The sequence below is a fragment of the Accipiter gentilis genome, chromosome 32 (genome assembly GCF_929443795.1).
Source record: "Accipiter gentilis chromosome 32, bAccGen1.1, whole genome shotgun sequence".
NCBI lineage: Eukaryota > Metazoa > Chordata > Aves > Accipitriformes > Accipitridae > Astur > Astur gentilis.
In genome coordinates this window covers 8982239-9009701 of record NC_064911.1, presented here as the reverse complement: position 1 = coordinate 9009701, position 27463 = coordinate 8982239, and the positions used below count along the sequence as shown (strand labels likewise).

The 27463-nt window shown below is 43.6% G+C and overlaps 1 protein-coding gene across 9 annotated transcripts in view; it reads right to left on the bottom strand.

Annotated features, from left to right (window-relative positions):
• Positions 1–13568: 13568 nt before the first annotated feature.
• SLC37A1 (solute carrier family 37 member 1) overlaps positions 13569–27463 on the bottom strand; it is a 39554-nt gene continuing 25659 nt past the window's right edge. For all 9 annotated transcript variants that reach the window (XM_049835216.1, XM_049835218.1, XM_049835221.1 and 6 more), the window contains 9 exons: positions 26698–26788; positions 25168–25230; positions 23339–23424; positions 22636–22684; positions 21715–21788; positions 20169–20247; positions 19492–19589; positions 17082–17134; positions 13569–16357 (listed from right to left, as the gene is read on the bottom strand). In XM_049835216.1, the coding sequence (XP_049691173.1) occupies positions 16342–16357; positions 17082–17134; positions 19492–19589; positions 20169–20247; positions 21715–21788; positions 22636–22684; positions 23339–23424; positions 25168–25230; positions 26698–26788 (609 nt within the window). In that variant the 3' untranslated portion in view covers positions 13569–16341. The remainder of the gene's footprint in view (positions 16358–17081; positions 17135–19491; positions 19590–20168; positions 20248–21714; positions 21789–22635; positions 22685–23338; positions 23425–25167; positions 25231–26697; positions 26789–27463) is intronic.

Here is a 27463-nt window from a genome sequence, read left to right as displayed (position 1 = left end):
ACTCACGCTGGGAGATGCACATGGGGCGTTTGGTCTTGTAGAGGAGGCTGCTGAGATCTACCCCTGTGGTGGCCTCCTCCAAGACAAGGTCTCTGGTGCATTGCAGGATTTGATCCCACATCATTGAGACACCTAATGATCAGAATCTCACACCGGTGAGTATCCACCTTTTGATTTCCGTTTAAAAAACTGACCAGCTGCTCCAGCAAAAGGACAGGCTCTGAAATCCAGGTGATGATCCTGTTCCTGCCTCTCCATCCTATCTATTGTCCCTGGGTATTTAAATTGTGTTTCTTAAGCTCCAGCACACATCCCACTCCCCTGCCTTAATTACATTTATACTTGTTGGAAAAATTGGTTTGCTGTAAAATTGCCGACTACTGCACTTTTCAAGAACTTTTCATGTAGAAGTGAATCTAGAAAAGCTGAGCTCTCAGAAATTATGGTAAGAGCCTGATGCAATCTAAGGCACAGCTCAGGCCCGTGCCTGAAAGGCGACAAAAGATGGTATTCATCAAAGAGGACGTGCAGCTCCGTGAGATAGCTGCCTGCCTTTAGCTGGTTTAACCCTCCCGAATCTCCTTATTTCATTACATGTTGTGCAATGCGGGGCAAAAATGCCTTGGAATAATTATCCTATCTTATCGAACCCTTCAACAGTTCATCAGCTGGGCCAAATCCTGGCAATACAGCACCCGAACATGTTTCTCCATCATTTGCCTTAAACGAGCATTTTGAACAGCTACGGGCAGCACTAAGCTACTATCCCCCAGGCCGCAGGGGGCATGTCAAGTGTTGCACAGCTCTGCTTTGCCTTCTCTGCTAAGTTGTTTACCGAGGCCAACACATACCACTTTGTACACACAACCCTTAAAGGCAGATGTGGCTTTCAGAGGGCTGCGGGGCTTGAGCCTTTGGCCCGACGATCTGGCGGTGCCCCAGCCAGATGTCACTTATGCCGGCGGGTGCTCCCAAGGAGTAAAAAAAGGTGCCTCTGTCTCCTTGTCCCAGTGTCTGCTCCGCATAGGCAGTTCAGAGGCAGCTTTATTAAGGTTTCCAAGGTGTAACTGTAGGATATTCAGATCACACACTGTTTGCACTTGGACTCGCTGCTGTCAAGACAGAGAACATCCACGCTGTCTTTACACGGGTCGAGATCCCCCCCTGCTGCAAGTGCTGCTGAAAGGGCGAGTGTAAAGCTTTAGGGATCAAGAGGGCTGCATCAGCCACTCTCCATGGAGGGCTGGCATGGGGTGGCATGGCACCATCCCCATCCACTCTGTCCCCACAGCTGCAACGACGCAGAAGGGACCGAGACGGTGAGATGCCGAGGACAAGGCAGGGACAGCACTGCCTCTGCCTCTGCTCGCCTTTCCCACGGACTGCCAGCCTCTGCAGCCCCTCCGAGGAGCTGCCCATCAGACCCGTCTTGAGGTGGCAATGTCCTTTTGTGATAGTCTCCCTGTAGGGTTTAGGGATTATTCCGTGCGGGGCCCGGACGATAGAACAGCAATATGATGATTAAAGTCGCCCCTTTATTGAGCTTAACTGATCATTCTTGTACAATTCTCTAAGTCGTTTAGAAACTTTGATTGGCTGCTGCATGCAAGCATTTGGTGTCCACGCGCACAAGCATAAGCGGTGATTGGTTACAAGGATACTGTCCACATGCATAAACATAAGGTAAAGTTAGTTATACTCATTCTATACACGCGCATAAACACTGAACATTAATTGGCTGTGTTAGGGCATGCAAGACTTGCCTTAGTCCAATTGGTCGAGATAAGCCCCTGAATTGAGGTTGTTTGTGCCCAGTTCCCTTTATCGTGGAATGTGCACCTGTGTTTTTCTAATTGGGATCTTTCTTTTTCTATCTTCTTGTTTATTCTGTTCAAGGCCTTCTAAAGGTGTCTAGAATGCTCTTGGGACCATGAGCTACTTTCAGGCCCGATAACTAAATTCCATAACTGAACCCTACATCTTCCCGAATCTGTCCTTTCTCTGAAGCATCCCCATCAATCACAGTCACCTATCTACAGCCATGGGACAGGGTTTCCAGGGCTCGCTTCACCCATCCTGAAGTCGCTGTGCTCACACAGTGGCACCCACTGCAGACCATGACGCCCAGCCTCTCTAAAACCTAGTTTTCCTGCAGCACTCAAGAAACTAAGTGCCCTCGCAACCTGCTGTGAGCAGCTGCACATCCAAACTGGGCGAGTGCAGGGCGGTAATCTTCAAAAGGATTTAGATGGATGGGGGAAAAAAAGAAAAGCCATGTAAGTTAAACCTCTCAGGGAAAGATCTCCCATTCACTTTTCCGCAGGGAAATGCATTTCCACGAGTTATCGCTGAACCCCGTTTCCTCGCTCTCCTTGTTGTCCGTGGTGGAGCGAGACGTCTCGGTGTCCTGCCTGCGGTGCCTGCCCTTGCCCTGCGCCCCGGGGGGCTGTGTGGGGCTGGACCCTATACCCAGTAGCTCACCCCACCTGCAGGGCAGGGAGAGGTGCCTGCGGTTGAGGCCAGGGAGGGAAAACCTTCGGGCTTGTGCAAAGCACGGAAAGTAGCTGGGTGCCCTTGGAAGGGGCTGATAAGGGTCTAAGGTTGTATTTGGAAATGCCTCCTCGGCCGTTGGGACTGGGAAGGCGCAGCCTGGCCTGAGAAGGTGATGGGCAGCTGGAGCATGACTCAAGCCAAGTATTTTAAGGACAGTGATAGATTTTGAACAAAGTTTGCCTAGAAGAAGAAGCAGAGAATAGTGATTTTTAAAAATCAACTTGTTCCTTACCTGCTCCATATCTAAGCTTCTCGGCTGCTTCCTCTGCCCATGAATCCCTTCCCTTGCAGGTCCCCTCCTTCAGCGGTAGGTCTCTTGCACGTGTCTGTCTCCATGTTCCCACAGGGCCTTTTCTTACTGCTTTACCTCTCCTCGCCGTTTCCCTCAAACTGACCAAAACACCAGATTGCCTGTGGAGCTGGGAAGGTTTCCCCTTCACTCCCCCAGCTCCTCTTCCCCTCCCTACTTTGTTCAGTCTTCTCTCCCCCCTTTCACCATCTTTGGCGTTTCATCACTCTTGCTTCTAGATTTTTCTCCCCCCAGACCTGTGAGTCAAGGTCAAGTCTATGCAGGAATTAACTTTCCATGGGGGTTACACTGTTAATAGTTAAACCAATGGCTATGCCCGCGTAAGCTCCTCCATCACGCCTGTTGCGGAGCATGACTGACCTTTCCAGTCCAGCTCTCACTCCTTTCCATCAGCCTATGGAAAGCCTATGGCTTGCTGTAAACGGAAATTTTAGCTTGCTTCTTTGCACTTTTCTTCTATATGCTGCCAGGTTTCCACAGGACCGGTCCTGGAAATGATCATATTTAATGCTAATTACAGAATGACTGATTATTAATACTGGCACCTTTATAGGATTTGTCTATATGGGCCCTGAAAGCCTGCATCTGGCCCTTCGCCATGCAGCAGTCCAGCTCCCCACCTCACTCTTGGCCTCAGCCCCATCTCTGTGTCCATCGCTCAACCCATCCCCAATCCACACGGTGCAGCCATAATCGCCCACATCCTGGTTTCCATGGCAAACCCCCAGGAACATGGGCTGGAAGGGAGCTGTGGCATCTCCCGACATGGCTGGTCTGGGGCACCAGGGTGCAGATATAGAGCCCTGTGGGCTGGAGAACGGAGTATTACTCACTCAGGAACCAGCCTTGCTCTTTAATCCAACAATGCCGGCCACCTTGGTGATAATACTGCCTTTATTCTGTTTACAATTCTTGTTAAAATTCTGGTACCAGTAGTTCTTGCTTGTGTCTCAACACTCACACATATCAGTTAATAGGCTCAAATCTTGGGAAAGTAAAAATAGCAAACCCTGTTAACTCACGCATACTTGTCCATGTGTGCGGTACTGGCTTGGAGAAGGGGAAGAGCAGTCTCAAGCCACAGGAGATCCTTCCACTTTGTGAAAGTATGTGTCCTTTACAGCATCTGGCATTTCTTGACTTTTCTCTTCTGCCTACCGAGGGAAAAAACCCTTCTTTCTCCAGCTCTACGTTAGCAATTTTTTTAGCAATCTGTTTTCTAAAGCACTTGCAATACCTGGCAGTTCCCCCAATTGATTTCCTGAAGGTCTCCCAGCGGTGCAAAGCCGTTGCCTTTCCCTGCTCCCTGCTGGGTGTGGAGGAAGCTCAGCCCCCACAAGCGTTTCTTTTCACTGCAGCGCTAGCACCAGCTCCTTGGCACAGGCCCTGCAACGCAGCGGCACAGACGACCCCACGTCCTGAATTTGCTAAGAGCGCTTTGCATCACCTCCCCAGGCGACCCTTTCTCCCTGCCAGGAGCAGGACCTCGGGCATCGCCGTGCCCCGCGCCGCGGTGCCGAGTGCTGCCAGCTGCCTACGGAGACACTTGGCCGCACCTTCTAACATTGCAGCAATCCTGCAACCTCTCTGCTTGATTTTCAGGCTCCCTTCTCTCTCTGCTTTCCATTTTCCACCTCTTCCCTTCATTTTTCACTCCCCTCCCATCTCTGCAATCCAGCTATCTGTCGCTAGGCCTTCATTTAAACTATCGACGTGGAGCCAAGAGTACCTGAGTGCCTTGCAGTCTTGCCCTAGGCACTGCTGTATACATAAGAAGCATGCAACACATACACAATATGAAGCGTGCAATACATACATACGCACGCAGACCCTAACTAGCTGCTAATGATACACGTAGTCAGCGTGCCGGATCCCTGGGATAGAGCTTCTGGGAAAGCCCAGCTATAAAAGCTGTGTTTTCATAAGGTTATGGAAGAAGTTAGCAGACCCAACTGGAACTTTCAAGAGCTGATGAGAAAAAAATAAATGACATTAACTGTGTCTGGAGTCACCCGCTAGATCATTCAGAGGGATGATAGCCAAGAAGTGGAAAAGTCAACTCCCTCCACTGGACAAGGTTGGCTCATGCTCTTGGCAGGAAAGCCTGAGCGGGGGCCGCAGCCCAAGCTCCCAAACAGGAGGGAGGCAATATATGGCTCGACTTGAAGAAAACTGCCTGGCATTTTACGTGGTGCAGGAAAGCGAAGTTACTTCAGATGCCTGTTTTGGGAGACTGCCATCTGAGCAGCTCAGAGCTGTTCAGTGACTCACTGTAAATCAGCTATTTCCATCTTTCTGACAAGCAGACCTCAGACACCCTAAAGTCTTGGCAACCCAAAGATTGCTAATACCGGTGCCAGCCTGGCGTAACGTCTTTCACGCGTTCACAAGATGTGGGGCCTGGGGGACGGGGGCATCCATGCGCTTTTGTGTCTGGACTAGAGACCTGACTTGGGCAGAGCAGGAGGCAATCACTGCTGCATCCGTGACTCATCCCTGGGTGCCTCCTCATCTGCACGCGGCTGCTCACCCCCTCCTTACGACACCGACCCACCATCACATCAGCAGGAATGGCTACGAAACGTTTCGCTACTCAACATTGCTTTTCAGCAAGCTAAGTGCATTGGCAAAGTTCAGACCCTGGGTGGGAGATTTTACCTCAATTGCATCATGCCCGCGTCCCATAAAAATCAGAGCTAGCCACGGGAATTCCTGGGGGGTCACCATAAAGGGACTTTGCATAGTTCTTTGCAGTACATAAAAAAATCAGACCTTCTATTTTATCATGATTTTAAAAATACAGATCTTCATAGATAGCTAGATAATATCTCAAATATGTAACATTATTCTGTAACGTACGTATTTTCACATATTTGTTCTCTTTGCACAGATCAGCCCTGTTTCCATTAATGGGCAGAAGCACATTTTCTAAATAATGAGATTAAAGAGTCTCATCTTTTAGGGTGGGAATCCAGAACAGAGCCACAGATACTGTGCGAAAAGGATGACAAAAGCCTCAGGTAGCAGTGAAAGTGCCTGATCTGCTCCACCAGAATACTGAAGGCTGCAGGAAATAGAGAAACTTTTAACTATTCTTGCAGTTTCCAAATTTACATTGGGTTGAGTGATGCTTTTCCGTGGAAGCATTACCTAGACAATCACTTGTCTCTATTAGCTTTGCCACCATTTCTAAAAATCATAGGTCACAACCGAAGCAACTCAAAAGATTGGATGAGAAATCATTAGCGTCTGCTTTCAAATAAGACATTTGTGCTTTTTTTTTTTTACTTGTCTCCTATTTTTTGAACCTGACTGTTCATCCAGGTCACGTATGTGAGCTTTCTTCTACAACTTTGAAAGACAGAAACTTTCACCAAGAAACAAAACTGAACTGAGATTTTCATGCAATAATAAGACTCCTTTCACCAAGGAAAACAGCAAATAACATAAATTCACAGTATGGTCAGTAGGAAGGGCAGCACTGAAGTGTTACAGAAAATGAAATGGAAGTAGCTTATGAGGGGAGGGAATGCCTCACACAAAACCTGATTTTTATTTTTTTTTTATAATATTTTTCACTACCCTTTCTCCATCCTCCATTGGATTTTGCCCTGCACAGCCCAAGTTTTCACCATGGCGCTGGGTCTCGGCCCATACCTCCCCTGCCCTCCTGCACCCTCCCTTTCTTAGAGGTGGCCCCAGGTGAACCCTGGGACCGGTAACATTGGTTTTGAGATGTGACGGACTTTCTTCTCCTGTCACACTCCAACACAGCTGAAGCCATGTCTCCTTCCTAGTCTTTTGTCCTCCTCTTCCTCCTTTCTTCTTTCTTTTTCCTTCTTTGAATGGGTTTCACTGGATTCACATAGATTTTTTTTTTATTATTTTTTTTTTATTAAAACCTTATCCTCTCACCTTCAGCTCCTTCAACACAACCTGGACACTGGATGTGAAGGTTTTCACCTCTTTGGATCTCTCCCACAGCCCAAGTGTTCGATGAAAACGCACTGATGGCTCTTAGCCACTGTCTAAAAAGTTCCCATAGGCAGCAAACGAGTTTTTGGACAAGAAACCAAGATGATCAAGAACATACAGAAATAAAGTAAACACTCAGAAATAAAGTAAAAACCTAGAAGACGTTGTGCCCAGCTCTTCTCTCCAACCCCACACCTTTTCCCTGCACTTTTGTTTGTTTCTCTTGCTGCTCTTCTATCGTCTCCTCTGACCAGCTCTGCTCCCCGCTGTCTGCCCCGGTGCCTTCACCCGCCACGGCTGGGGGAGCTCCACACTCTTCCCCTGTCCCATGTCATCCGAGGGGCACAGCCTCCCCCCCGTTTGCCATCTGGCTCTCCTGCCAGCAGTGCAACCAGCTCCGCACCATCCCTCCGCCCAAGAAAACAGCGCCTACGAGCAGCAGAAAAGCCACAGAGCCAGAATCACTTACCAACAAAACAGGATTCCTGCAGAGACGCCAAGCCCAGCTTGCTTTGGAGCGTATGCGTGCTTAACCCTCGCGCTTGCTAGGGAGAGGGCCAAAAGGCAACGCATCACTTTGTTCCTCTGAATAAAATGGCACTTACAGTCTATTTGTCTTCTACACATCCTTCTCCCCTCCTCCAACCCAATCACACCGTGTTCCCAGAGGGAGCAACTGAGACCAGTGTCTTATTTGAAGAACTTTTACCTTTTGCTGAAGAGCTGCTCTTCGGAGGTGCGCCTGGTTCGTGTGCCCTTGTCTGTGTGCGTATACGTGTCTGTGTGACTCTCTAGAAATCTTTAAGGTACGGCTCGCATTACAAATATGCCTCCCCTGCAAACACCCCCACCCCCAAGACATGTGGTGGCTACCATAAATTAAATATTGCTAGTGTGCTATAGCATCATATTGCAATATGCAAAACATCACCATTACTAGCCTCTTCTGCATTGCTGAACACTATTTGCAGGAATTTCCAGAGAGTCCTCCATGAGGATATCCAAACCTCCTACAAGATTAAGACATGCCACCACTACTTGAGAGGAGCCGCATGCTTTTCTCACACCTTTGGAGTCCTCTTTCTGCCCAGTGCTCCTGCTGTTGCTCTTCGGGTGCATCTGCTCTGTGTTTCTTTTGATGCGATTTCCTGAGCGCCCGCCAGCTTCAACAACCGGCTCTGCTTCGTATTCTAAAGGTGAGGAGGTTTAAGCTCAGCCAAGTCCTCCTGAGACACAAAATCCATCACCACGGATCACTTTGTGAAAGCATCCTGCCCTTGGCATCCCGGTCCAGCCTCTGCCAGCCCGCGCATCCCCCCCGGGAGCCTTAGCTGCTGCAGACAGCCCAGATACCTGTACAGGCAGAGCCCAGCAAAGGCTGCACGCTCCAAAACGATCCAGGATTTGATTCTGGGTGAATCGAACTGTAATTCACAATGCAACTGCTTGGACAAGCTTGCTTGAAAATAGACTCATGCCACAGAATACTAAACTTGCTGGAAAGTCATGCAGCACCCGAGTGCTTACTAGATCCACTTTTCGGCCTAAAAAAGTAAGACTAGCAAGACAGTTTATCACAGGGTGGTTTGTTGTTGTTCTCAGCAGAACCCATTTATGTGGAAAATTTCAACTGTGCTTGAAAAACAGAGACAGCAGAAGCAACGTAGAAGGCAGCTCCTGATATTTATAGGGATGCATAAGGTGAATGTACTAGAGCTGCTAATCATCCATTTTGACTGCTTTCATGGGTCTGGGAAGGTGAAAAAACTGTGTATAGGAACCAGTCTGCACTTCAGAATAACACTTCCTTTCTGATGATATACAGAAATGACATTTAGATGCTGCTTTGACAGATGCATTATTTTATTAGAGGATTCAAGCAGGCAAATACAGGAGCTTTGTTTTCCCTGTTACTGTATGACTTGCATCATCTGTAACCTTTCTACCAAGAGGTCTCATTTCAAATGACAGTGAGAACTGTTCTGAGAACTAGATGCCTTCTGTTTCAGATGTTCAGGGGATTTAATCCATTTACCATTTCTAGGTGCTTTCCTGGAGAGGGATTTCATGCTCCTCAAAAAATTATTTGCTGAAATCTGGGGTAGATTTAGAGTCTTATGATTTGCCTGACAGCAAAGTGTATGGGAAGCCAGTCTGTCTAATGTAGCTCTTAATACAGATATCAGTCCTAAAACACACATTCTCAGGCTTCTCTGCCTTCACCCCAGATTTGTCAGTCAGCCCAGTTCTGCCTTTCTGGGCCCATGATCCCTATTTTGAGAACTGCTGCTGTGAAAATCACAGCAAGCAAAACAGAAGGTTTCTCGCTATTGCTCTCCCCTTTCAGCAACTGCACCATTTTGCAAGCAGACACACAGACCAGCTGTGGCAGTGGATTCCCCTCAGTGCCAAGCAAGCAAGGGAACTTTTTTACTTCCAAACCCCTAACCCAGCCAAGAGGAAAGTGAAGAGCTGGTGCCAAGCTAAACACACACACGCTTCAGTGGGGTGACGGTCACCCCAGCACAGGTGACCTTGCATGCCATTTCAGCTTTTCTATTTGGGAGAGAGACTGTGCTTTTGATACATTTTTGTGACCTCTTCTATTCTTTTATTAACATGCTTTCTTCCTTTCACCTAACTGGAAAGCTGCAGCCAAAGGAAAAGGGGGAGGAAGCTTTATAAAGACTTCTAACAGGGATGGCTAAATCGAATTCTGCAGTTACACCTACCAGTACAAAACCAAACCTACAGATTCTGCCACAGAATGGCAAAACGTTCAGCTGTTTCCTACAAGATCATCAGAGCAATTTAAGAATAGATTCAGAACCAGCTGTACTTACTAAGCTGAAGTCTTACATGGCCTGCAGTGAAATTGGATGACTCGGACTCAAATACAATACTTCATCCTCTGTAGCACAAATAACATCACTGTGTTTGGCAGAAACCCACTCCTTCCACAAATTTTGCCTGTACATCACTCAGCTACGATGGACTGCCTATACCCTTCATATCACAAAAATGAGAAGGTGAGAATTCAGAAGTGACAAAATGATCGATAACTCCTCTTTTGAGCTAGACTCCCCATACCTATTGGGCAGTGAAATCCAGCCCTCTCAGCTCGTTCCCAATTCATGCTGCAACTCGTGTGTGTGTGTATATATACACATGCATATATATCGCTCTTGATTTAGCACATGAACTCAGACTGCTGTTTTGAGTTCTGATCTCAGTGAGAGGAGCTACCGCTGGTTTCTGAATAACCAAAAAAAAATTCAGGCGACCTGTTAAGGATTTGGGTATCAGATAAACTGAAAAAAAAAACCAAAAACGCAGTGCCCAAGATGGTAAGGACTTCAAAGTTTTTGGATTCTCCAAATGCCTGCTTCTGAGCTACACAAGTGAAAGGGCAATCAGTTCCTAGGAATAAAGGCTGGAAAGGATTACATCTTCGCTGCAGTCTGTGAGTACAATTACGAATGTACTCACAGTTGGGAAAGGTTAAGCAACTTATCTCACCCTGCTCTGCCACAGTTCATCTATCCAATACCACCTTGTCAAGTTTTTGCCTTTTGTGAATCTTTATGTGAAACAAACAAAAAAAATTAACTCAGTCATAGGTGGCAGGCCACAAAAAGCCAATTTTCTAACAAATACGAAATCCAGATCCTGCGATATTGGGAGAAACCTTACAAGCTCAGGGCCAAGTTTATGCAAGAAAGTGACCTCTCAGGGTAAGGAAAAATGAGAAATAAGTTTTAGTTCAGATTTTTCTGTTATATTTTTAAAAACGCACTATCTATGTGACTACAGCAGGAGAATTAATTAGTATGAGGGTAAATAAACGCAAATTTTAGAGTAATTCAGGTTCTAAGACATTTATTTGTGAAGCACTACCTCTAGCCCCAAGCCCAGATTCAAGTAATTGCGGTAACCTGAAGATGATCAAAGTAATTCAAACTGGGCTCCACAAGGACAGGCCTGCACCTGCCTGGAAAGGACATCCAAAATTTCAGCCCCCCTCAGGTTTTCCACTAGCTGCTCATCCAACCCTGCGTCCAACCTGCCATCACACAAGCAAAGGAGCGCGCTGATGCCAAAAAGTGAAAAATCAACTGAACGCTACTGGATGCAAGTCCCCAACAGCTCCACTGGGACCTGCAGAAACCCTCGGTTGCTGCAGCACTGAGACAGGACATCACACCAACCCTCACAGGCATTTCTTACAAGCACAGCAACTAAATGGTTCCTGGAGAGAGAGAAAAAAAAAGTTACAGATGTGAGCACAAAAATGCCAAACTTCAAATGAACCTGCTGGCAGTTGAAAAATCAGAAGGTTGTTCAGGCCAAACCGTCTAGGTATTTGACAGGTTACACGTGCCTAAGTAATACATGGGAAGTGACCCAGCAGCTGACCAGCTCCACATCCAGCCACGGCAGCCCTCTCCCCTTGGGATACGTCCCCCCCGGGACTCCCAGTCTCTCCCAAGGCCAAGCCCAGTGCCCACCAGAGGCAGATGGGGAAAGCAGCCCCCTCGTTCCTGCCTGCAAACACTGCTCAGCACACAGTACCTTTGGGGTGAGGTGGCTCTTCCCCTCCCTTATTTTTTTTTTTTTTTTTTTTTAATCCCAGCACCAGATTTTCACCTCTCTTTGTAGTGTTCCAGTCAACTCAGTCTTTTGTGCTTTGCCTTCTTTGGATTTTTACCATTACCCCATCCTGCATTCACATTTCTGTAGCACCCCAATTACACCCTGCATCTTAATCACGCATCATCACTTGGTGTCCTCCTCTTTCATTTCCAAAACTGAACCATCTTTCTGTCTTTGCACTTCCCTTTTTTAATCTGTAGCCAATCTTTCACACACAAAGGCCCTTACTCTTTTTTTAGATGAGATCTGCTCAAGCTCTTGAATGCAGCCTTCTGGTGACTTATGCTATGAAGGGAACAACCAACATTTTACAGCAACCAAGTTTATTAAACTCTGAGGCAGCGAGACACATACCACAACGCTAAGGTCACTGGACATGAGGCTGAAGCATACCAGCAGTTAAATCCTTTCCTTCCCCCTCCCCGGCTTTAAGGATGACAGTCGGCTTTGTAACTCGGCGTGGCAGAAAATGTAGTTGAAGGTTACCAAAGCCCCAGGGCGCGCAGGTGCGAACCTCCCAGCAAACTGTCCACGTCCCTCCGCAGGGCAGGCTGCGAGAGGAGGGCAGGAGGAAGGGTCTGTACCATCGCGTGGCCGGTTTAGCAGAGAGCAAAACAAAACCCAAACGGACTTGCCGTAAGGTGAAAGGTCAGCAATCTGAACATCCGATCCGATAAGCTCTAAGGTTGGGACAATCATGAAATAATCTAATCAACCCTCCTATGTAATATGCAGGCCATAAAATTTCATTCAGACCAGAGAACACCACTGTTGCCAGTTCTGGGCCTCATCACTTGATAGGATTGTAAACAACCTTCAAATTAATTCCATATGAAGACCAGTAGCCTCCAACAGCTCTAAACATCCTCTGATTTCATTTATACCATCTTACATCTGCCTAATTTTGAGCAGCACTTCCCATATACACAACCTCACACATCAGTCACTGGCGAAACCTACCGGCAGCAACCAAACAGATTCCCAAGTGTAAACACGAGGTCAGCCAAAGTCTGAGGCACTGTGACATTGGCGCCAACACACATGGAGGATTCCCATTGTTATTCTAAGGATATTATTCCAGAAACACATGCAATAACCTCCCGAAGCAGATGACAGAATCCCTTCTCGAACTTCCAAACTGGCAAAACATACAGGAGTAGGTGTATCTTAGTGCATGGAGCAGGTTAGCAGTTTAACCTAGAGGCAAAAGAAGCCTCAAAGCGACTTGTGAACACACCACCACCTTCCCTGCTACCCGTTCATTTTTCCTACCCTATAAACCCTTCCTATACAGACTGGAGAAAAACGTCCACCGCAGCGTGCCCAGCAACAGCCAGGGTGCTCATGAGGGTACAGGTACTCCAGTGGAGGCTCCTGCTCCCCATCAGCCAGAACAGAAACTTGGATCTGACTCTCCCTTCTTTTTTAAGATGCCCCAGCTACTACTTGCCTATTCCTGGGAGGCGCTTTGGGCACATCTTGTTCAGAAATTCTGTCCAGGACCCTCAGACACCTCCTTCTAGCCAGAAATTGTTTTCCTTTTCAAGCAGTTTTTCCCCAGTGCATCTGTCATTTGGACATTATATCTCTGGTAGAGGCACACAAACCCTGTCAAACATCGTAATGGAATCAGGACAGTAATGTTCCACATGATTAGAGCTAGAGAGAAAAGATGAAGCTTTTCAATTTATGTGGAACTGAATTTGAAGAGCAGGCAAAGCAGACAACAAAAGAAGTCACCTTAAAACTACGTTGTAGGAGCTGGACTCAGTCCCTGACTCGGGTTGAGTGTCCTCCTTCCCTACTAGACCAAAATAAGCAAGCAGAATACACCCATCTGATGCAGCTGATTGGAAATACTGATGTTGTACAACCCACAATCCCACAAAATGAAAAAAATGACACGTTCAAGTTGAGAAGGTCACCGTATTCAAAACAAAACGTTCTTACTTGTTCTCCTGATGAACCATTTTCGTTACCCTCACAAGAGACAGGAGCACTGTCCCAGCAGGGGCGTCTATCCTTCCAACCAATAAATGGAGCATTTCATCACAGAGATGTAAAAGATGAAGTAATCAACATTTCTCATTTTAAAGTAGAATCTATTTTTATTCAACACAGGACAGTAAATGGATAAAATTCACAATAACCAACATTAAAAAACAAGAAACAAATCCTGCAGTCATATTTAATTTTGGCTCTACCTACTGGTCACTCACATTTCTACACAAAAAATTTTGTCAGTCTTGCTCATTTTCAGATTAATGGATATTGACACCCAATTCTAAAAAAACACACAGTTTATTCACAACTTGGGGGACCTTCAGGGTTGTTAAGAAAGAAAAGCAAATCTTTATCTTTTTGTCCAACACATTCATAGCTGGAACTGAAATGCTGCACATTAGCAAGGAAGGAGACATCGGCACACCAGGAGTCCTAACTCCCGCCTACAGTCGATGGATGGAAGGAAGGACTCAGCACAGCACCTCCAACATTGCTGTGATCCCATACCCAAGTCACTGCAGTGCAAAAACTATTCAAATAAATAAATAAATAACAGCAGCCGCCCCAACAAGTAAAACATGTAAAACCCAAAACACAGTTAAATATCTTTACAACGTGTGACTGTTAAATACAACTGAAAGTATTTTAACCTAAGACTTCAGCCCATAGGGAACAGCCTCTCAAAATTTGAGTGCAGCAGAGTTTAAATTGTTTCAATAAACTAGTATATAGCTTTACATACCTTTAGGGGGGAAGGGTTTGGCATCTTCAGCTAAAGAAGTCCTCCATCCCTCCCTCCTCACACAGCCATTGAAGTTGTGCCAGTACAGCTGTTTGGGGGTTGCAGTGTTATTTTTCCCCCCATTAGAGACTAGATCAGTCCCCTGGCCAGGCTAGCACACCCCCCCCCCCCCAGCATCAGCCTGGCCAAGTGAGGGGCAGCGTGCCATGCCACCAGGACGGAATTCCTTTCAAGCAACTTTGCTGCAGAATTCTGTCAAATTTAACTACAGCCTAAAGCCCAAACGCAGCGCTGATTTATGAATTCACATGTTGAGTATCCCCACTGGTTTACTCAACAGGTTTACTCAAAATGTGTGAAGTTAACCATTCATCTAGATAACTGCAGGGTCAGGGCTGACACAGAGCATTCCCTTACAAGGACCTGGTACCTTCTTTAAGTCTTTGTAGGACTGAGGTCTTCCCTGTACCTCTGTTCAGCAAAACAGTTAAAAATGAACACATTCTTATACTGTTCAAGTCAAGCATAAAGCATGTGCTGAATCAAACCAGTGAAATAACTCATCACAGACTGAATAATTACAAAACAGCCCTGGAAATTAAGTATTGTGCCAGCACATGGAACACCACCAGCAGCTGACGAGATATTTCTCCATGTTTTGGCAGTCTACTTTAGTGTGCTGTTTTGTTAATCAAGTGTAAAGACTACTGCATTGTTTCACAAAACTTGAGAGCATAGTTCAGAACAAGACATATGCCTAGAGCTTTAATAACTACAGTTAAGAATAATACACAGTTTAAATTATTTAGCCTTTGTGATCTAAGTATAAACACCTCATAGAAAAAAAATTCCTTTTTACATTGTACATCTTTAAAAAAAAAATCACAGAAACACCTGTTTTGCAAAGGAGATGGCTGTACAAAGAAATGATATGTTTTGAAGACATTAAACCGTCTATTTGCTGGGTAACACTAGTTACTGAAATGTTCTCTTACAACCTCCCACCTAGGTAACTTTTCTTTTCTGATATTTTGGCTCCAAATCTGAAATTCAGAGCCACTTGAAATTAGCCACTTCAAGAGATTTCTGGTTATTAAGGCCTTGATCTGACAATGACTTCCACATGCACATACCAGCACTGAAACCGCAGAGTACCCAACAGAGATCACTGTGGCAGCAGGCACTAAGGCAGCTCATCTGTTCAGTCCTGTAGTGCTAAAGTATGACAGCTCACAGTTCTCTGCCACCCCAAAGGAACAACCTCTCATTTCAACCCAGCCTAGTGGAGCAGCACAACAGTTATATGACATTTGCACAACCAGCTTATAACGTCCTGAAAATCATTAGAGCTCCCCACTGGAAATTCTGACTCATAATCTACTTTTTCTTGCTTAGGTCTCCTTTCACAAAATGCTAATTGAGGCCTCACATCCATCCAGAGAGTCTGTGAAAACTGCCAACTGTGATACACCGCGACACTAAATTCCATTTCATTACCTACCAAAAGGCTGGATGGGATTAGAAGTAGTACTGTAGTTAAAAACTAATAATACCATGAGGTTATTATTGTCTGAGCAGCTTCAAAATACTAATAGCAGTGCATCTTAATAGCCACCTGGTATTGTGCTCTATAAAGCGATGCCCTTCATGTGCGCAAGATGACATAAGAGATACATACTTTGCTCATTGACACTGGGATGTTTCACTGCTAGACTGTTATGATTTCAACTTCCTTCTGCTCTAGTTTTGACTTGTTTTTGGAAAATACACAGTTCGGCATTTTAATTAAAAACATCCTATCAAAAGAAATAAAAAGGCACTTGGTATTTCTCTTTGGCTCAGCTGAGGCGTGCTGCTAAAACCTTTCCAGTTCCTGTCTCTTCATCTGATGAATAGTTGCCATCCTGAGGTACTTATTCATGTGCAAAAATAAGAGCTTCAGGGATTTACCAGTTGCATTTCTCACATTGCTTCCAGTAAATGTGCAAAGTTCTTCACCAAACAGAATCTCTTAAATATAGAATAACGCATTCCATGGAGTTTGTTTTTCAGGGAAGAGCTCTGATCACTGACGCAGTCCTTATTCCAAATCTGGTCTCGTAGCTCAGTGTTCTTTAAACCTGGAAAAGAACAGCAACCAGGCAGGAAAAGTTGAGGTGTGAGGCATAACAGCCACTCACTTCAAAATGCAGGAACCATCCCTTGCCATGCATTTTACTATTCTCTGTCCATTTTACTACTCCAAAACTACAACAAAGGGGCTCAATTTAGATTTTCTGTATTCAAGTGTAACTCCATTGATTCAGTGGATTACTTTTTTCTCAATTTAAAACACGGTAAATTCAGAGCCACCCTTTTCTTTAAGGAGACCTTTTGGAAAAAGTTACATTTGAAAATATTAATAAACACAGAACAAGCAATCAAGTAGCTTCTTATTCCCCACCTGCACGCTCCATGATGAAACCCAGGAAGATGACATATTTAGGAAAAAACAAACCATAACCAAGAGATGGTGACAGAGATTTGTTTTCAGATACTTTTCAAAATAAGATATTCTAAAGAAAAATGTTCATGATTTGAAAACATAGAATCATTTAGGTTGGAAAAGACCTTCAAGATTGAGTCCAATCATCAACCATGCCCACTAAACCATGTCCCGAAGTGCCTTGTCTATGCACTAACATTAAACTGAGATTACTCTTCTGAAGCAAAATTAAAACAAGACAGAAATGGACATACAGAAATCTTAAATGTTCAGTCTACATCTAGGTATTATGGGGCAAAGGCTTAGTACACACGTTTTTAAACTGTTGTTAAAGAGCAACAGCCATGCATAACACTTACAGGGTATGATCTGCGTAACACCGAAGTTCCTTCTGAATAAGACGGAGTAAGAACTGTAAGAACAGTCACAGTATCTGTGTTAATATCTATACAGATATACAAATAAGCTAAGTTTCAGGATAAGATGTTGACAGTTATTCGAAGAGTTCCTCATTTGAAACATTACCCTGTAATGCTAAACTCAGTTAAAAGGAAAAAAAAATTTAAAAAAAGATTTACAGATACTCAATGTTTGGAAGAGGAGTTTTCACAATGAATAGGCAAAAGGAAAATAATTTCCTTTTCGCAACCAAGAGATCAATTTCTTTGCAAAAACCAGAATGGCTTTCCAAAGTTACTTTACCAGCAGACATGTAAAGAAACCAGCAGAGGGAACCCAAGACTTCAAGAAAACACAGCAGATAGGCATTTTGGAGCATGAAGGTATTTTAGCTGCTATTCTGAAAAACAACTGTGTGTGAAGAGTTTTAATCACACAATTAGTCAAGACAAGTAAAGTCAGTCATGTTTACCTGCCTCTGCAGGATCAGGACTTCAAGTGCACTTTGAAAGGTGTACTAAGACAGTACCCAGGAAAGTGATTTTACAAACAAAATTTATGATTCCTAGGTACCTTAGAGATAGACTTAAAACTCCCAGGGTTCCTCACTGTTAGAGATTTCCTTATCCTCAGAGTCTCCCTGTTATAAATGGAAGTTTCTTCACTGTTATAAGTATTGGTGTTTTAAAACGTTAAACCTAAGATTTCAGAGGTACGGGTGTGGCCAAGAATGACAGAACTGAATACCATGTAAGAGGCTAAAGCCCCTCCAGATATCTTTGAAGAAATAACATTTGAACATAGGCATCTATATGCTGTACTGCAAAGAACAGGAAAACCAGAGCAAGAGTTACAAAACCCAAGATTTATTACAACAGCAGAGAGTCAGTCCTCCCAAAACCAGAGCTTTATGAAGGCATTTTAACTGATGCTGCAAAGAAATGTGGCATTTTTTTCATTTGGTTTTAGTAAACAACTATAAAACAAAAAAAAGCAGAGCTTTAAGTCTGCTTGGGAAAACTATGACAATCTCCCAGACCTCACTCTGCAGCATGGAATACCTAATACTGAAAACAGCACAAATCAGGATTTATAGAGCTGCTGACTACCAGTGGCAATATACTTCAACTATTAACTTACTTAATTCATTTACTTAATTTTCAGAGATTTCACATCTTAAATGTGGAAAAAATTATTTTAAAATTTTGGGTTTAACTTGAATGTAGAAAAAAAGCCTAAATCGTAACTCAAAGCAAGACTTTCTGCTTTTCTTGTGTCAGGAAAGAGTGGTCTCACACACTCGGCATTAGCTCCTCTGCAGGAGCGCAGAGCTCAGTGCAGTACTGTGCAGGCACAGGGCTTTGTCTGGGCACAGCCAGTACAGAGGAAGGAGTATTTCTGAAGTGTTTCACCCTCACCCTGCCCTTTCATGAGCACTTCCACCCAGGACTTCAAAAGGAGAGGATAAGCAGGTGACACTTCAGGACATCTCTGAGGTAGTCATAGCAGCATTCTGCTCTACCGGAGAACAAAGCCGGCACAGATGCCTGCCAGGGAAATCTGTGGCAAACTCAAAAATGTAACCTACAGGCTAACCTACAGGTGAGTGCACCAAGACTAACTTCAAAGGTACAGCAAGACTCACCTTGCCTCATCTCATGTCGTCTTTGGTCTTTAAAAGCAAAGCAGAGCAAGTCAGAAGTGAAAAAACACCAAACCAACCAACCCAAACAAAAGCTTTTCAGATCTTCCTATCAATCATACAGGATCTCAGACAGGAGAAAAAAAGCAAAATGGATGTGCTTTGTACCAAGCCACCAAGTGCGTTGCACTCCTTTTCCCTAAACATCTGCTCCTGGTTACTGTCAGAAGTTAGAATGCCAGTTTCTCGTCTAACCTAGTACAGCAGTTTTAGGGCCCATCTGGAGATGCGATGTATTAACTTTGAACAGCTTCATTATCACGGTGATTTTGGTGATGCAGCAATGTAGCAGAACATTTGTTACCGCTTCGCTAAACTGGCTTTCAAGAAAACAGAAGTAATTCTTTCATGAGTGGAATCTGAAGCATCTTCTAGGTCTATATATGAAGGTTTACTTAACAATTATGCCTCCTGTAATCTGCTCGGCCAGCAATTAACAGATGTGTATTTGCTCAGGAATTGAAGTGCATCAGAACTGATCTGCACTTTTGATTAAAATTAGATGAGAATTTCAAAATGAGCAAATTTGCTCTTTAATCGAAACTTTCCTACACAATTGGAAGTTTCTTATAAGATGGAGCATTGAAATTGCAAAGGGAAAATTTGCATTTTAAGACAGTTTAGCACAAAGGAAATACACGGTAACCAAACAGTATTTTTAGACTTACTAGCAAGGCACATGCATCTGCCACCATAAGCATGTAAAACACGTTGTTCCAGCCAGATGGGGAAATAAGACCAGCTAAGAGAGGGCCCAAAGCCGCACCTGAAATATAATATTGATATTGTCAGAATGATGCAACGTAAGATTTACTATGTTGAAAAATAGTTATTCTGAGTTAGAATACCAATTTCTTCACCTAGTTAACTCAGTGTTACCTTATGTATTAAAAGGTCCCAGAAAGCACAAAACATTACTGGTACAGCTGCAAGCCTACGGGAAACCTAACACAGGGAAGCTGGAAGACTAGAAGTTTGAGAGATGCCTGCCTTTGGCTCAACAAAATGCCCATCCAGTATTAAGCTGAATCCTACTCAATTTTCCCTTCCACATACCAGTGCGGAGGGCATGAATAAAATATCCCTGATCTCAGAAACAGCCCAATAGCATCTACTTTTGCTGTCTGTGCCCAGTATCTGTCTATGACCCTCTTCCTTCCTTCCTTCCTCCCTCCCTCAGGTGTGGGACCACTAGAGAGGTTTTAGGCTAAGTTTGCTCTACTCCCCATTTCCAAAGCTGTACTAAGTCCTGGCAAAATGTGAACTGGAGAGAGGCTAGTTTCTCAAAGATCCTTTGTTTTAACCTACCACAGCTAAGGCAGGCTACCTGACAGCTCTGGCTTACCTACAGATCCTGTTCCGTCGATGATCGCTGTCACTGTGGACAAGGCTCTTGCATTCCCTTTCAGGCTTTTATGGGTACCCTAAAGTGACAAAGACTGCTTAGACCCATTCTGAGCTGAACTCCGAAAAAGTCTTTAAATCATCATTTAGCTCACAGCCCTTCATATTGTGAAGATGCCTCAAATATCCTAGCTCAGACCCTTTTATCACTACTTGAAGAAGGCTTCTACTCCATCAGCCTGTTGCTTACAGTGTTCTCCTTTATTAAATCATGTTATTTAAACCACAGGAGCCAAGATGCTTTCTGTTCTGCACATTGTGGATTCAAGCATCAAGGATAGCACTTCAGCTTTGCATTATGCTGTCAAGGCTGTTTCCACAGCCATCTTTTCCCCTGCTAATACAGCAAAGCTCTGCAGAACAGGGGGGGAAAAAAAAAAACAAATAAAAAAAACGAAAAAAAGATCACTGCTGTGACAGGAATACTAGATTACCAGAATTATGGTTATATACTGAAATGCTAATTCAGAGAATTGTTGAGCCAAAAGAAGCTGTTCAGTCCCAATTTGAGAAGCCAGGTCTTCAAACAAAACAACTGATAAAAGGGGGTGACTTAGAACTGCTAGTAAGAGACAGTCCTTTATTTCCAGTACACTGAGGAAAATCTAGTCAGGTAATAAGCGATTTACACTTGCTCATGGCAGATGTTTGATTGTTGACATCTGAGGAATTGGCTGGCAGTTTCAACCCTCTTTGCAAGGGCCAGGTAGGGATCTTGTGATGTCATGCCCCACTTTCTAGCTAGCCGCCCCTTCAACAAGGCTAAGGATAAAACGGGCAATGCATGGTGGCCTGCTTTGTCTTGCCAAGACCTCCAGGCCAAGGTTAAGGCTCCAGAGGACATTCGGAGATTTCTGTCCTGCTCCTTTTCCTGTATTTAGAGCATTTGTTGTTAGAGGACTTTTGCCTCTTGCTTGGTGCCTTAAGGAACCAACACCTTTGAAAGCGACCTTCCAAAGCCTACCTAATGAAAGGTACCAGGGACAATGTTTTCACATGGCATTTGTGACTTGACTGACCTGATCCAGCTGGAAGTACTGGCAACCAGAGCAACTGCACAAGAAAGGGCAGAGGGTAGCATGGACAAAAGAAAGGGTATGTGCCAGGTATAGCTTTCTGCAATGATAGGAGTTAAGTCTCCAGCACATCTCTCGCACAGACACAGTTCCTTCTCTCATTTAAAGATGCAAAGTATAAAAGGGGAGAAGGTACCTGTATGGAGACCTAGCTTTGCATACAACCTTCGCATTCACTTTGGTCTGTCTTGTTAGTTGGAAAGAATAATTTAGAAGCCTCTCACAAGCACGACACTCATTCATACTAATATATGAACTCTAAAACAATCTCAGTGGCTGAGTTCAGCACTGCCTATCCAGCTCCTCATCCCTTTGCTTCGGGACAATGCAGCCCCTTCACTGGCGCAGAAGTCAAAGGGCTCTCTCTGGAGGCCAAAGCTGCTACACTGGAGGCAGAGAAGCCAAACTCACCAAGTCGGCAGAGACAGCAGTGGTGATCAGTGCATAAGGGCCATTCACCAGGGCACCACTGATAAGCAGCATCACTGTTGCAAGTTGACAAAAACGGAAAGTGTGAGTTGCCTGAAAGACTGTTAACCATAACAACAGAAGACGTCATAGCCTATGGTTCTCAAATGGTTTAATGCTTCCTTGGCTCCCCTGACCCCATTACAGAATTGGGAAAGGAGGAAAAGCAACACACATTCCTGTCTCCCTTCAATGCTTACTCCATGACATGAATTCTCAAATATAGCAGGAGATGGGGCTGAGTCAAAAGGCACTTCCCAGGGCCTTTATTGATCCTGGTAGGTGAGAAAAAGGGGAAAATCTGACCAAACTGACTCTAAGAGCAGCGGATGATCGCAGGATCCACCCATAAGCCCCTACTCTGCTTGTACAGTACCAAGCACCAGAGGGCCCTAAAACTTAACAAGGCTTTTAGGTAAGCGAGACACTACTGTCAGCACTTGTATTTCAACTTCTGTTTTGAGGTAACAGATAGAAAGCCACAAGTGAATTCAGCCTATACAAGTGAAGTTAACATTGCTGTCAAAAGTACTACAAGTAGTCTTTAAACACCTCTGACATTTGGCACAGGAAATACAATAAAGCTTGTGCTGACACAACAAGCTCCAGAAAGAAGACTAATGATATTAACCAAACCACTGTTCTCATGCCACCTTTTACTCATTTCCTAGCCCCACTTTCTTACCCTGTAAAAAGCCTGCAAAACAAAGTATAGGGAATTTGATTACATACTTCCTCCTCTCAGGGAAAATATAAAATAAAAATAAAAAAATTAGATTAAATTTACAAAAAGAAGGAGCATCAAAGGATCATAAATGAAAAGTTCACAGAAAGCCAGGCAGAAAATAATTTACAAATACTCACCTACAGTAGCCTCAAGGCCCATTTTACTAACTGCAGAGAACATGTACAACTGTAAAGATGGAAAAACAAGCATGTTGAATACTAACATATGGACTAATCCTAGGTTCTCCATTTTCCCCATGTTAACTACAAAATATCTCAGTTGGTATTATGTGAAAGCTAGTTCTAGCTTTTACTAAAGCCTTTTAGACCACAGCAGAATTATTGTTTGATTGGACACAGGAGGGAGATAAGGCATATGCTCCTATTCCCCAGTATGTCCTTTCAGAAGAAAGGGCTGTGTTATGACACCACTCAATTTTAATCTCTCAAATTGCCAGCTTCAACACCGCACAGAACACTGTTCACAAAAGAATCAAAGAAAATGCATCTCATATGTCCAACTACCACTTTTCCAACAGTTACAGCACAGAAATTTTAGCCTTTGAGCAACTAAAATTCTGGCTAAGAACTGAACAACAAATTTTTACAAGAGAGTGAAACCTTCCATATAATCCCATAACAAGCAATACATTAGACTTGTTTGCTTGTTTAGTAAAGGGAGCCCCAAGGTCTATATTTGCTCACATGCTCAACTTTTCATGCCAGCTTTTAACCTGGCCTGAACTCTTTACATCCAACTTAGAAGATGCTGTCTGCACAACTTCCAAAGGAAGGCTGTCAAAGTCTCAGCCACAGCTGTAAGAGAAGGACAAACTCTTACTGTGGGTGCTGCAAGCAATAACATCATTCCGCAGGTTGATGCCCTCTTCTCCAGCCTGTCTGATATCAGGCCTGCCAAAATTCCACCTGAAAGAAGGCATAGATGCGTGAGGAAAACACTTTGTGCATGTTTTACACAAAAGACATCAGTTATACTTAATGAAACCCAACCCGGATTAAACCAATACGATAAGAATTTTAATGTATGTACAGGTTATACTCAGCAGCACAGAGCACGAGACTGACAATGTAATTTTCACATAGCAATATCCTTACTAACCCAAGATAGCTGGAAGATAGCAGCAGCACACAGTTGTTCTTCCTCATTGTTTATTCTAACCAAATATCCAAGATGACAGATTCAGGGCAGAATAGAGATAGAAGAAATATTTAGAAATCATTGTTCTGCTGCTTTTGAATGCAAAAAGCCTTTTTGCCAGGTGCCACACAGCCCCCCTGCTAGCATTCTGGAATCCAGCTGTGCCCAGCTACTCACTGGTCTCTTAACTCCTCACATGCAACAGTAAACTTGGCTCTCAAGTGCTCTGTTCATGTTGCACTGCAACCAAGGGAAATGAGCTATTCTAGATCTTGGGGGAAATGAAATATCCAGTTTTCTCTCCAGGTAGTCACTTCAGGATCTTTCCTTTTCCCTACTTCTTGTGTTTGCCAACAACTGTACACAGAAGTACTCATCGGAGCACATGGCAGGAGGGGGCTGGAAGGCCTGAGAGAAGGAGCTGCCAAAATGATATAAAGGGAACTTGGTACAGGGAGAAGGAAAGGAAGTTCTCTGGATTCTTTAGATTCCTAAATACTGCTGGGCCTGCCTCTGCCATCCCAGCTGCCTATCTCCAAAGCACTCATATCCTACTTGAATTTAAATGTAAATGCCAAAGGTCCAGGCAGCACTGGCACATTGTTAAGCTTGTATTCACAGTAGAGTAAGGTGCTGCTGAAAGAAGTCACTCAGATCTCTAAGGTACTACTGACTCTGGCTTCTAGCTATCTGAGATGAAATAAGCAGTGAGAAATGGCAGAAGTCACATCCAGCACAAGACTAGAACAGTAACTGCAACACACCTTGACACCTGCATCTTGAACTACCAGGATCTACATAGCTCTTGATCCAGTGAAACTTCATCATGAGCATCATTTTCTAATAGACTGATAGAAGACTTATTTCCATAAGGGAACTGGGGGAGGTGGAGAAGGGATGGGCGTGGGGGTGCGTGCGTGTGTCATAAATCAGCCGGGCATCAAGATGATGATGTTTGGTTTATTGTGAGCTACACTGTCTGCACTGGCATTAAAAAAATTAACTATTTAATGGTCATTTCACAAATTACAAAGGAATAGTCTCATCCTCATTATTATTAGTCTCCCAATTTTATCACACACAGTTGTATGAGACATCAAGAAAAAAAACAAACAAACCCACACCTGTGGCCATTCCCCTCTGTGCCCACAAAAAATACACAAATGTACAAGCTGGGGTAGTTCTGTTCTGCTAGAGTGACAAAAGGAAGATATTTTGATAGGTGGAGCGACCAAGACTCATGGCCCAGAGCTGACATAGCTGAAAGATTCCATAATATTTACCTCTTACAATCTGTATGGGACAATATCACCAGTTCTGTGAGTTGTTGAACACCTAGCAAAATATCTTTAAATTGAACAACTAACCCAGCTCTCAACTTAGTACCTTTACTGCCACTCTTCTTCAGTATACAAAAGACACAAGGATTAGTAATATATGTAAGCTGTATGTACCACAGCTTTTCCTAAACTGGTCTGATTAAGGATGAAATATTAATATATAAAACTTACCAAAGATTCCACCCACATCAAACAGTGTAGAAAGGTCCCCAGCTCTTCTAGCATCAAGATGCTCTAGTGACAGAAGAAAAATATTTGTCTCATTTCCAGACTACAAAACGTAGAAATCTCAACACAGTCTTGTCATGGTAGGATAAAGACATTTTATGGCAGTTTTGTTTGTTCACAGAAATAAGCTACCATAAGCTGTCATTGTATATGACAAATAAGAATGTATCATAACTGGGTATTCAGGTATATAGTCTTTTGAATGCAATTACACTTGTGGCAGGATGTTTTACCACTTAAACTATAGATACAGTCCAAGCAATAAAGCTGTTGGTTGCTGAAGTCTGGACTAACAATATTCCCATTTGTGAGTAGTGACACATTCATAAACAGTTAACAAATGCTCATGAGACTCTTTGCTCTAAAAGCATGATTAGCATACATTTGGATCACTTGGAGAGCCTTATCCTGCAGACCTCCATCACATGACCAGTAATATTCATCATTAAATTACATCTGGCAACCCTGCTTGGCATAACATGCACTGTGTCGTTTATGGGGACTATGAAGAGACAGTGATTTCCTTAACTTCACTGTTTGCACATACTTATGTTTAGTCTAATGAAGTTACCGATATGCTACAGGGTCAGATTTCCAAAAGTACATCAGGAAGCTGGGGAACCCAGTCCTATTGTGCTAAGTATGAAGTTTCAAAAGAAGCTGAATTTCTAACCCCCTTGGGTATTTTTTTAGAAGTCTCTGAAATACATTTGTGAAAGAGCAGTATGTGCTAAAACAGTGGGGTCAGTGGCACTACCATAACATCACCAACACCTGCCACAGTACAGATGGCAGTACTGTGGTAAATATCATTAACCTTTCTATTCAAAGCCCACTGCTTTCAAGGTACTCAGTCCTGCAGAAGCACTGGTTATTTGGAGTCCACACACAACAGCCTTTAGCTACAGGATTTGCAGCTCCATGTGTTTTCATAGGGTGTTCATGCTGTCTCTCTCTGCTGGTTGTTACTGCCATACTTGTCCAGTACAGCTTTTTTGTTAGCTGGGGGTTTAAAGGTCACATTGTGACTCACAAGAACATGAATTTCTCTGGCTAGGGAGAACTCCTTTCTCTGCAGTCTTCAGCACAAAACAAAAAAGCAGTACTGAACAGATAAAGAAGCTCATTTAGATTTTTTGTACATGTTTTAATAAGGCTCTTTAATCACGTAAAAACATTAGAAACTAAACCTTTTTGACTGGTTTGCAAGAGCCAAAGACACAGCATTGATGCTTGGAATTTTTGAAGATAAGCCAGATTCTTTTTTTGTTTGTTTGTTTTGAAAATGCCCTCTCATAATACTGAATTCATTGAACCGAGAAATATGTTAGCTGGTGACTTACAACTCTCCTGCTACTGTAGCAAAGATAGCTTATTTCAGAAGCAGTCATGATTGTTTTCTTATTTATTTCAAGCTCTTATTTCCAGACACTTTGTAGTCACAATTCTGTATCCCCTTACTGTGATACTTACCTACATTTGTGATATAGAGGGGAAGCCAGAAGAGGAAAGTATAGCTCACCAGCTTTGCAAACAGAAGACAAAGGGAGAACTCTATGACTCCCTGAGAGAATAAAGAAAATGGGAAGTTAGCATCTTGATAGAGGCTGCTACTTTCAAAGACCATTATGAAAATGGTTTCTAAGAAGCATTTAGGCTTTTATTTTTCTCTCAAGAATTCCCAAGAAGCATTGTCCCCCTGAGATCACAAAGATTACCATCAGAGCAGACTATGGTATTTTACTTACGTGCTTTCTCTTCTTAATTGTACTGAATTCACTGATGAGAGAACACTAAAACGAACAGGAAGGATTTGATACTGTTTGGGACACCTGCATCATTTACATTCCTCACGTAAAGAGTTTTTATATAGAATTATAGCAGATTTGGGGTGTATTCCAGAGAAATTGGCATATTTTTGCATTCTTTAGATCCTTCCTTCAGATGGGCCTAAGATTTCTCCCTTATCGTTTCACTCTTTACAAAAAGCCAGTTAACCAGTATGACACAGTTCAAATCAGTACATGGTAAGAGCACACTACAGACAGGGTATAGGCCTATTTGAAACACTCATTTGTTCCATCCTCTTTCCTGCTGGGTGTATGAAAAGTATACTCACTGCACAGAGCTGCAACCAAACCGCCAAACAAACCTACCTTCATTCCCGTCACCATCTAATACATTTTTGTTTGAAACCAGATTTCTTAAATCCCTGGTATGGAGTACTGCAGTTATCAGC